General features: G+C 42.1%; 1 protein-coding gene across 2 annotated transcripts in view; it reads left to right on the top strand.

Annotated features, from left to right (window-relative positions):
* The first annotated feature begins 351 nt into the window (after positions 1-351).
* Positions 352-12,120, top strand: part of Ric3 (RIC3 acetylcholine receptor chaperone) — a 50,210-nt gene continuing 38,441 nt past the window's right edge. For both annotated transcript variants that reach the window (XM_052155192.1, XM_052155201.1), the window contains exon 1: positions 352-494. In XM_052155192.1, the coding sequence (XP_052011152.1) occupies positions 371-494 (124 nt within the window). In that variant the 5' untranslated portion in view covers positions 352-370. The remainder of the gene's footprint in view (positions 495-12,120) is intronic.

Here is a 12,120-nt window from a genome sequence, read left to right on the forward strand (position 1 = left end):
CTGGCTGTAGATAGAGTGTGGAAGGGAAGTGCATGGATAGAGTTAGGAAACTGAGTTCCTTCCATAAAGGAGGAGAGGGTTTAGGGTTGGGTCTTGAGCAGGAATGAATAGAAATGCAAATCTGCCAGGTTTAGGTGCTAAGGTGCCTGGGCCTGGGTGGCAGCTGGATGCAGGCGAGTTAGGAAATAGACGCTTGCTGTTGGCTTAACACCGCACCGCCCTGGGGCTCTTTGGCAGAGTGGAGGGCGCTCTCATCTTGTCCCTCGCGCGCCGCCGTCCGTGCAGCCCGCGGTCGGGTGTGAGCCAGCTTGTGCGTTGCGGTTCCGGTTCCGTTTCCGGTTCGGACTCCTGGGCCCCGCAGTACGCAGCCATGGCGTATTCCACAGTGCAGAGAGTGGCGCTGGCCTCGGGGCTCGTCCTGGCCGTGTCGCTGCTGCTGCCCAAGGCCTTTTTGTCCCGCGGGAAGCGACCGGAGCCGCCACCGGGCCCGGAAGGTGAGCGCTGACTGGGCAGCCGCGGAGTTTGCGGTTGGTCGTGGCCTCCCAGGCCCGCAGTGGTTTGCGTTAGTGGTTAGAGTTAGTAGTTTTCCCCTTTCTGCCATGCATCTGCAGGAATCTTAGTTGGTAGTGGAATTTCATCATGGTTTTGGGCGCTCACTGGTTCAGCCTCTTGTTGCCTCTTAGAGTACAACTTGAGCTGGGGCGGTACACACCCCTATAGCGCTACCATTCTAGAGTCAGGAGGATCACTAAATCCAAAGCCAGCCTGGTCTGCTTAATGGATTCCAGGCCAGCTAGGGCTACATAGTCAGATTCAGTCTCAAAACAACAAAACCTTGAAGAGTTCACTGAATAATTTGAAACATTTTTTGTTCCTGAGGTAGAGATAAACAAATTACTGTTCTCATGGCTGTTTTTTCTTGTTTTTTTTGGCATTAGAATGTTTCAAGATCAGCCCCTTTGACTGCTGCATTCTGGCAGTTTTTACAGAATCTGTACATGCATGGGCCTGAATACTGGGAGAAGGGACGGGAACAATTTGCTGTTCTTCACAAAGTTCTGCTGGTGACTTTGTCTTGTGAATAATCCCTGTAATGTCCTTGAGCCTGTGAGCAGTTTGTGAACCAGCTCCTCTGATTTCAGCCTGTTGGTTGCTGGACAGCTCCCTTTGAACTGTAATCCTCTTTGAATGTGTGCATATTGGCTGTCCTTCCATCCTCCGGAGCATTAGAGATTAAAAATACTCTAAATGCAAAGCGCCACGCTCTAGGGGCTCAAGGCGGGCTGAGCACATTATTCTGCCTGCAGAATGTGTTTGATGAGCTGTGCTTGGAAAGCTGCACTTCTATCATTACAACATTCAAAAAGGTTTGCTCATTTTTTTCCTATTTGTGATTTTTATCTTGAAGAAGAGTAAAATCCAAGATTATCCTAATCAGAGAAGAGTTCTAAAACCACCTTTTATCTTTTTTTATCTTTTATCTTGAAGAAGTGCTGCTGAATGTGAGTGGAAGATGCCTCTCTTCTGAGTGCGCTAGAGAGAATAGAGTGCATTGTAGGCGTGACTCCATCCATTGAGAGGCCAGGTTGAGAGGCCAGTGTTCCCACCTTGAGGGAACACTGAGCCCTGTTTGTTTTCTTCATTGCTGGTATGCTCACCTCTTGCTTCCCTCTCATCAGTGGAGTTCTCGCTCTGATGTACCCTTAGACTTTGCCTGCTGACCCTGCTGACCCTGCCTGAGGTAAAGCTTCCCCCAGGGTCACTTAAGGGTGGTCTTGACTGACAGTTAATAGTACATCCTGTCACATGTCATACACAGCGTATAGACACCGAATTCCAAGGAGCAGGAGTCAAATCCCTGCCTAGGAGAACTCCAGGTTTAGTAGAGGAAAACAGATAAGCTACCAGGTGAGTACTAAAGTGGTAGTTACTGGTATTCATTGAGGCCTACACTGGGACCATTGAAGATGTGCGTATTCAACAGTCTGTTCTTACAACCCAACAAAGCTTTTATAGAGGAGTTCTTCTCCCCTCCCCCAGATCTAATACATGGAACATGTACATGTAATTTGTTTATTTAAGCACACAAGTCCGTTGGGTTTTTTTTTTTTTGTTTTGTTTTGTTTTGTTTTGTTTTTTTTGTTTTGTTTTTTGGAGACAGGGTTTCTCTGTATAGCTCTGGCTGTCCTGGAATTTACTCTGTAGACCAGGCTGGCCTCGAACTCAGAAATCCACCTGCCTCTGCCTCCCAGAGTGCTGGGATTACAGGCATGCGCCACTACTGCCCCGGGTTTTTTTTTTTTTTTTTTTTTTTTTTTTTTTTTTTTGCATATCTACAGTTGTGTAGCCATCCACCCAATAATTTTTAGAACATTTCATCTCCCAAAGGTAGTCTGAGCCTTTAAGTTGTCACCACTCTCCTCATTTCTCCATCTTTAGTGAGGGCATCCAGTCATCTTCTGTGTCTGTAGGCTCTCCTATGCCCTTCCTAACCAGCTTTAAAGTAGCGTAAAGTCTCAAGACTTATTTATCTCCTAGCTTGTGCTTCATCCCTTTTAATGGCTGAATACTACCCTGTTGATAGGTTGCATTTTTCTCATCTCTTTGATGGACATCTGGGTTGTTTTGCCTTTTAGCTCTTAGGAATAATGCTGCCATTTATTTAAAGATTTCTGTGTGGTACATTTATGATTGGAGCTAAGCATGATATTCTAGTCATACATAGTTACATTTCACTTTTTGATAAACTGGCAGATAGTTAACAAAGCAACTTTTCTACTTTACAAGCCTACCAACAGTATATAACGTTTTGATTTCTCTACATCTTACCAATTACAGTGTCAAGGTTGAAATGACTGTGTCCATAACCACATGATTACCCTTGAGCCTAGTGCACTTCCTGGCAGACCTTGTCGAGAAAACCTTTAGAGTGTGGGACTCTATGAGCAGAGTCTGGTGCACTTGCAAATGTGCCTGCCATCTCTGGCATTAGCTTGAGACAAGCATGGTGTGTTCCTGAATTTGGAGAAAACATTATGTCCTAATAAAGGGAAAACAAAATAGTCATGTGAGGATATACAAAGACAAAATGTGGAGCAGAGTTTGAAGGAAAGGCCATCTAGAGACTGCCCCACCTGGGAATCCATCCCATATATAGTCACCAAACCCAGACACTATTGTAGAGGCCAACAAGTGCTTGCTGACAGGAGCCTGATATGGCTGTCCCCTGAGAGGCTCTGCCAGAGCCTGACATACAGAGGCGGATGCTTGCAGCCAACCATTGGACTGAGCACGGGGTCCCCAATGAGGACTTAGGGGAAAGGCTGAAGGAGCTAAGGAGTTTGCAACTCCATGAGAAGAACAACAATATCAAGCAACCAGACCCCCCTCCCCCCCCCCACAGAGCTCCCAGGGACTAAACAACCAACCAAAGAGTACACATGGAGGACCCATGGCTCCAGCAGCATGTGTAGCAGAGGATGGCTTTGTTGGGCATGAATGGGAGAAGAGGCCCTTGGTCCTGTGAAGGATTGATGCCCCAGTGTAGGAGAATGTGAGGGCGGGGAGGCAGGTGTGGGTGGGTGGGGGGACACCCTCATAGAAGCAGGGGAAGCGAAGGGGATAGGGAGCTTCTAGGGGAGGTGGAACCAGGATACAGGATAACATTTGAACTGTAAATAGAGAAAGCATCCAATTTTTAAAAAGCCCCCTTCTGGACTGAAGAGATGATGGCTCATTGGTTAAGAGCACAGATTGCTCTTCCAGAGTTCCTGAGTTCAATTCCTAGCAACCATATGGTGGCTCAAAAACATCTATAGTGGTATCTGTTGCCCTCTTCTGGCGTGTCTGAAGACAGCGACAGTGTACTCACATATATAAAATAAATAAGTCTTTTTGTAAAAAAGTCCCCTTCTTCTGACCCAGATAATGGAGAGTCACTAGGATTTTTGCTGTCTTGACCACCAAACTTCTGTCAGTAAGTCCCAAATAAATCATGTCTCTTTGCAACTAGTGTACATACAGAGGGCTAAATTTTTTTTCAGGGCATTGATTACCTGTCCTGATGACAGCCATCCTAATGAGTCAAAAGTGGCATCTCCTGGTGGTTCTATTTTGATCTCTTTGTTGATTGATTGCATTAAGAATGTGCATTCATGTGTTTGCTTTTTGCATATCTTCTGTAGAGAAATATATGTTTAAGTCTTTTACCTTTTAAGAATAGGGACCTCGTCCTTTTGTTGTTGAGTTGACATGTTGATGTCCACTCCACTTACTAGTGCATTATCCTCTCCCATTCAGGGTGTTGCACTTACTTTCTTAAAAAGAAGAAAAATTTAAATTTTGATGAATTTCAGTTTTTTTCTTTTGTTGCTCTTAGGGTCAGATATATCTAAGACAAAATCATTGTTGCATATAAAGATTTATTCCTATGTGTGCAAGTCTTTTATTTATAATCCTGTATTTACATCTTTGGGCCTTTGAAGTTATTTTTTTGGCATATGATAAGAGGAAATAGTCCAACTCCATATGGGGTATATAGCTGTTCTAGCACCATTTATTGAAAAGCCCACTCTTTGACACTGAATTGGTTTTGACACCCTTGTGAAAACTCAGTTAGCTATAAACTTGAATTCATGCTTGTATTCTTCGTTCTGTTCCAGTAGGCTATGCATGGTTCTTTTGAAACCATGACATTGCAATTCTCTTAAGTTTTTGCATTTGTAAACAGTTTAGGATTTTCTGTGTCCTGTGACTAGCATTTCTGTGTTAATTTTATGACAATTTCATTGGTTCCTGAAAGGAAACAGTAACAACAGACAGTTAGCTGGGACTTTGCAAGATTGTATTTAGTCAGTTCTGAGACTATTGCTGCCTCACCAGTGTTGACCTTTCTATCTGTGAACATGGGATTTTTATTTATCTAAATCTTTTTTTCTTTTGAAGAAGTTTTAGTTTTCAGTATTTAAGCCTTACTTTGCTAAATGGCCCCTATTTTCTTTTTATGCTATATTGTGAATTGAATTAATAGTTTTATTTTGAGGTTGTTCTTTGCTAGACCATGGATACATGATGCTTATGTATTGATCCTGTTTCTGCTACTTGCTGAACTTGTTTATTAGCTTTTTGAACATAATCATGCTCTCTTCAAATGACATAGTTTTACTTTTTGTTCTGATTTACATTTTGTTCCTTTTTTCTTGGTTAACCGGAGTCTCTAGTACAGGTATAGAATAGACAGGATAAAATCTAGTATTTTATCTCGTTGCTGATCTTAAGAAGACATTTTTTTATATCTCTAAATACAGTGTTGGTAGGGGTGATTTAAGCTGTCTTTTATCAGGCTAAGAAAATTTCCTTATGTTTATAGTTTGTTGACTGTTTTGATCATGGATTGGTTATTAATTTTTACCAAATGCTTTTTTACTGTCAAGATGATTGTGTGGTTTGCTTTTAATTCTATTCATATGGTATTTATATTAATTGGTTTATAGATATTAAATCAACCTTGCATTCTTTGGCTGAAAGGAAGAAGCAACTCTAAAGACCCTCCCCCTCTCTTTCATTTTATATTTTTACTTTTAAGAACTAGAATCTGATCTGAGATTCCCCTGAGGCCCTGAGAAGGAATATAGCACTTTCTCTAAACCAGGAATATACTTGGCAGAACCATAATAGCTGTGCTTTAAGATCCTGGGAACCCAACTCTTCCTATCCTAAGGGGTTACATGTTTGTCCCAAATTGCTTGATTAGCTTCCCGATGGCTTTGTGTCATTGTATAAGTTTTGGTGACATTGTCCCCAATTCCCTTTCAGGAAAAATTGTATATAGATATTGTGTTTCTTAATAAGCTTCCTTGACATAAAACATCACGTATGCAAGACTCCTAACCCCAGCTTATCTTTTCTATCTTCTCATCTCCTGACCTCTCCCTTAAGACCCTGTAATTAAAGAATGATATGCAGGTTGAGGTCATTAACCATCCAGTGGAAGGAAATTTTAGGTAGAGAAAACATAGAGTGTTGAAAAAGGTATGAGTTTTGAGATCTGAAACCAAAGATATTGATATCATTTGGAAATATTGTGGAAATATTTCTCTGCTATAATCGAAGAATCTGGATTTTATCCTAATCATCATGAGTTATAGAAGAAGACAGACTGTCAGTTTTAGAATGAGAGTGGTGTGTGCAGAGGCTACATGGAGAATCTTCTTCAGCAGGAGGTTGCTGTCACAGATAAGTGTGACACCACAAGCGTCACTAAGTCAGTGTCCTTGAGGTCATTAGTTAGCACATTTGTAAGTGAGAGATGTGGCCTGACTAGTCTGACAGGAAGGGATTTATTTGTACTGTGTAAATGAAAAGCTTGTTAGAGCTGGCGTCCAGGGAGGTTTGAGCTGTAGATTGTCTCATCAGAACTCAGCTTTGTACTGCGTCCTTCTCACAGTGACTCACCCACTTCTATCTCCCATCTCTGCTTATGAGAAATGGCTGGGGCACCTCAAGGCATTGCATGCTCACATCCTACTGCCCCAGGAACAGAGGGGCTTCCCCTGTTACCTAGGCCTAACCACAACTCTGTTTTTCCAGAAAAGCTAGCCTTTTGCCTTAATGTCCTGAATTAAGTTACTTTTGGTGCTTTGAGGAGAAAAGAAGTGCTAGATATCCTGGTCTCAAAGGAAAACATGTCACCAGGATGAGGAAGGCTGTCATCATTGTGAGGGAGGAATAAAGCCTTCACAAGGGATGTTTGTATATAGATGTGACAAGAACGGGAAGCATTTTGAACTGTTCTCAGCCTTAGGTGGTAATATCTTTTCCTCAATGGGAATGGAGAAGGAAGAAGAAAGACTACTCGATTTTATTACTTGTTTCTTTAGCATTTTATTTCTTCTTGCTATGGCATCTCTAGCTCCCTTATCCACTCCAATGTAGTTGGAGGTGGCTGAACACAGGCTGCATTGGAATGGGCTTCCAGAACTGCAGATAGTAGCAGGTATAAACAGCCTGTGCTGAAACAATCCTCTTCCTTCATTTTCCTTCTTACACATTAGGACTGAATTTGCTGTAAGTCTTTGTCAGTCTCACCACTGACTTTGCAGTGGTGTATTAAAACTCCAGGTTGTTTATATCTTGTAACACTCATGTAGGTTTTGTCCATTTTGTACTGTTCACTTGGCATTTTGGAACCCAATATAGGACTTAGTAGTTTTTTTTCCTGTTGTAATCTTGCTGTTTAAATTTGTCCTGGTACTTTAGCTTCTTGGATATTTTTTTAAAAGTAATTCCTTGTTGAATTCAGTGTCTCTATCATTTAACTTGAAACAAAAAGTTGTTAAAATGCTTCAAGCACATGCAAAAAAAAGTAGAATAATGCAGTGTCTGTACTACCATGCTTTATGCTTGACTGTGATCAGTGTGCCTCTGTGCTGGAGCCTTTGAGTTATTAAAAAAATGTATCAGTTATTAGAAACTACTTTTAACCTTGAAGAAACATGTTCGTGTGAAGGCTTTCATGCATTTATTAGTCTTTGGATGGCTATGCTCCGCCTTCCTCGGCTTGCTTGCTCCGCCTTCCTCGGCTTGCTTGCTCCCTCCTCTTCAGTCTGTTCTCTGTGCAGTAACCATAATGATCTTGTTCAAGCTCTCCCTTCCTGAGTCTTTGTGACCTGAAGCCTTTTGGAAGCCTTTCTCCTAGTCCCTTCTGCTTGTCATTGTCTCCCATGTTGTTTTGGTCACACTGGCCATCTCCTGGCTATTTCTTTTGTTGTTGTTTGTTTGTTTGGTTTGGTTTTTCAAGACAGGGTTTCTCTGTGTAGTCCTGGCTGCCCTGGAACTCACTCTGTAGACCAGGCTGGCCTCCAACTCAGAAATCCACCTGCCTCTGCCTCCCAAATGCTGGGATTAAAGGAGTGCGCCACCATGCCCAGCATCTCCTGGCTATTTCTTGAACACACTGAACATCCTCTCTCCTCAAGGTCCTTATACGTGTGGTTCCCTCTGCCTGACAGGCTCTTCCTTGGTCTATCCTCATACCTCTTCCTTCCTCTTCATGTCTTCACTGAGATGAATCTCTTATCTTCTCTGGAGGGTTCAGGGTGAAGTGTGGCTATAGACCTCTGGCTACTTCTGTTAAAGTCTTAGCTTCCCAAATCAGAATCTCTACTCTTTCCTCTTTATTTTTCTTCTTAGTGTTTATCATTATGTTTATTGTCTCTTTTACCCACTTAGAAGTGAGGTCCAGTCAAGGCAGGGGTTTACTCCTCATCGCTGTGTAGCTAGCTGTGGACAGTAAGTATTTATGCACACATTGAAGACAGAGTGAATTAGTGCATGCTGCATGCGTGGTCTCCATGTTAGAGTTTGTGAGCTATAACCTCCACTGCCAACTGTGTCATTCTTATTTTGTTGGTTGTGAGCCTAGCCTTGAGTGGCTAAGCCATTTCTCTAGCCCAGTTGTGCCATTCTTTACATAATTGCTCTTGCCTCCATGTGTTTAACTACTATGGAACTTGTAAATTATCTTTATGAAGAGCTATAAGTGAGATTAGGATGTTGTATGATACATGAAAATAAAAATATGTATTCATTACAAATATGTACACATTTTAACAGTTGTCATATCTGGACTATAGGATTATGGGTAGATTTATTTACATATTTCTGTGCTTTTTTTGATATGGGTGTACAGTTCTCTTTTCTTCAAATGATCAGGCTCTTTTCTTCGATTCCCCAAGCGACCTGCTGGAAAAATTCTTTTCAGAATCTGTTGGAGAGCTGCATCATGCCTGCTTCTCTCTAGTGGTAGAATCCATTCTACATTCTGCAAAGTGCAGCAATAATTATCTTGATTATTTTAGACTTCATTTTGTTTAATTCATAAAATTTACTTTAGTTCAATGCCTTTATTTCCCAATTCTATTGGTAGAAATTACTTGATGGACATCTGGGTTCTTTCCAGCTTCTGGCTATTATAAATAAGGCAGCTATGAACATAGTGGAGCATGTGTCCTTATTACATGTTGGAGCATCTTCTGTGTATATGCCTGGGAGTGGTATAGCCGGGTCCTCAGGTAGTACTATGTCCAATTTTCTGAGGAACTACCAAACTGATTTCCAGAATGGTTGTACCAGCTTACAATCCCACCAGGAGTGGAGGAGTGTTCCTCTTTCTCCACATCCTTGCCAGCACCTGCTGTCCCCTGAGTTTTTGATCTTAGCCATTGTGACTGTTGTGAGGTGGAATCTCAGGGTTGTTTTGATTTTCATTTCCCTGATGACTAAGGATGTTGAACATTTCTTTAGGTGCTTGCCAGCCATTTGGTATTCCTCAGTTGAGAATTCTTTGTTTAGTCCTGTACCCCATTTTTAATAGGGTTATTTGGTTCTCTGGAGTCTAACTTCTTGAGTTCTTTGTATATATTGGATATTAGCCCTCTGTCAGATGTAGGGTTGGTAAAGATCTTTTCCCAATTTGTTGGTTGCCCTTTTGTCCTATTGACAGTGTCCTTTGCCTTACAGAAGCTTTGTAATTTTATGAGGTCCCATTTGCCAATTCTTGATCTTAGAGCATAAGCTATTGGTGTTCTGTTCAGGAAAATTTCCTCTGTGTCCATGTCCTCTAGGCTCTTCCCCACTTTCTTTTCTATTAGGTTCAGTGTGTCTGGTTTTATGTAGAGGTCCTTGATCCACTTGCACTTGAACTTTGTACAAGGAGATAAGAATGGATCAATTTGCATCCTTCTGTATGCTAACCTCCAGTTGAACCATCACCATTTGGTGAAAAGGCTATCTTTTTTCCATTGGATGGTTTTAGCTTCTTTGTCAAAGATTAAGTGACCATAGGTGTGTGGGTTCATTTCTGGGTCTTCAGTTCTATTCCATTGATCCACCTGCCTGTCACTGTACCAATACCATGCAGTTTTCATCACTGTTACTCTGTAGTACTGCTTGAGGTCTGGGATGCTGATTTCACCAGAGTTCTTTTATTGTTGAGTATAGTTTTCACTATCTGGGCTTTTTGTTATTCCAGATTAATTTGAGAATTGCTCTTTCTAACTCTATGAAGAATTGGCCTTATTTGTAATAGCCAGAAGATGGAAAGAACCCAGATGTCCCTCAACAGAGGAATGGATATAGGAAATGTGGTACATTTACACAATAGAATACTACTCAGCTATTAAAAACAATGAATTCATGGCATTCTTAGGCAAATGGATGGAACTAGAAAATATCATCCTGAGTGAGGTAAACCAATAATAAAAGAACACACATGGTATATACTCACTGAGAAGTGGATATTAGCCCAGAAGCTCAGAATACCTAAGATACAATTCACAGACCAAAGGAAGCTCAAGAAGAAGAAAGACCAAAGTATGGACATTTTGGTTCTTCTTAGAAGAGGGAACAAAATATCCATGGGAGGAGATACAGAGACAAAGTGAGGAACAGAGACTGAAGGAAAGTCCATCCAGAGACTGCCCCCTACCTGGAGATCCATCTCATATACAGTCACCAAACCTAGACACTATTGTGGATGCCAACAAGCACTTGCTGACAGGAGCCTGATATAGCTGTCTCCTGAGAGGCTCTGCCAGAGCCTGACAAATACAGAAGTGGATGCTCTCAGCCCACCATTGGACTGAGCACAAGGGCCTCAATGGAGGATCTAGAAAAAGTACCAGAGGAGCTGAAGGAGCTTGCAGCCCCATAGGAGGAATAATTATATGAACCAACCAGTACTCCCAGTGCTCCCAGAGCTCTCAGGGACTAAACCACCAACCAAAGAGTACATATGGAGGAACCCATGGCTACAGCTGCATATGTAGCAGAGGATGGCCTTGTTGGACATCAAAGGGAGGAAAGGCCCTTGGTCCTGAGAAGGCTCGATGCCTCAGTATAGGGGAATGCTAGGTCAGGGAAGTGGAAGTGGGTGGAAGGGTGAGCAGGGGGAGGGGGAATGGGATGGGGGTTTTCAGAGGGGAAAGGAGGAAAGGGGATAACATTTGAGATGTACATAAAGAAAATATCTAATAAAAGAAAGAAAGAAAAAGAAAGAAAGAGAAGGAAGGAAGGAAGGAGAGAGAGAGGGAGAGAGACAGAGAAAGAGAGTGAGGGAGAGAGAAAGAAAGAAAGAAAGAGAGAGAGAAAGAAGGAAAGAAAGAGAAAGAAATTACTTGAATAGAATTGAATGAACCTTCATCTGCAATTTCCCCCTTAAGTAGTATTAATCATCCACTTAACCTGAAGGTTGACCCTGTTGATAGAATGCATAGAAAGCAAGGGCCAAGAAATTTTGCTTTCTATGAATCACTCTATCACCAAGCAAGCTCCGTTTCTGCTCTAAACCTCACTAAGAATGCTGTTTCTTTTGCTGGTGTTTTTTGCAGGTCTTGACTTGCCTCCTTGCCCAGCTTTTGGAAGTCTGAGTCATTCATGCTGATTGCTTCTGTGTTTGTCCTTCTGACCTTTTACAAGGCCTTATTTGCTGACTTCACTTTATAGTTATATTTACTTTTCCATCTTGTTTTCCTGCCTGCTGAGACTTTTTGAAATGTCCAGCCTAAGAGCTTTCCTCTTAGGATTTCATGCTGTGAAATTGAGTCCCTGTTTAAAAACAAAAAACAAACCAAACAATCAAACAACGGAACTGCTCAACCCTGTTTTCCTGAGCTTGTACTACATAGCTCCTCCTCCTGTTGTGCAGCCACCAGGAGGGTGTACATTTCTTCTTGGTCACAGTAGTGACCCTCTGTTTACCTTGTAAATACCTTTTGTGGAACATTAACATCACACTGGATCAAACTGACACTCTCTGTAGTGTTAGCTGAATCAGACTTTGAATGATGTCAAAGTAGTTGAATCCTCTAAGATGCTAGAACTGGAGTTGGCAGAGTCTTGTCTGCCCCCTGCACTGGCTGGGAGCCTTTGCTGCTGTGGCAGTCACATATCTGAATGTGCCTGCTATGTTGTCTGATGAGCCCCTCACTTTAGTCCTTAAAAGGGGCAATTCCTTACTGGCCACTTCCCAGGAAACACATTCCCTGGAATAATAGCTCAGTCTCTGCTACTATGGTTTTGAGTGGTGCAGAGCTCACTGAGTTTGGTTTCTCTGAGCTACAG

Source organism: Apodemus sylvaticus, chromosome 1, assembly GCF_947179515.1.
Source record: "Apodemus sylvaticus chromosome 1, mApoSyl1.1, whole genome shotgun sequence".
In the NCBI taxonomy this organism is placed as follows: Eukaryota; Metazoa; Chordata; class Mammalia; order Rodentia; family Muridae; genus Apodemus; species Apodemus sylvaticus.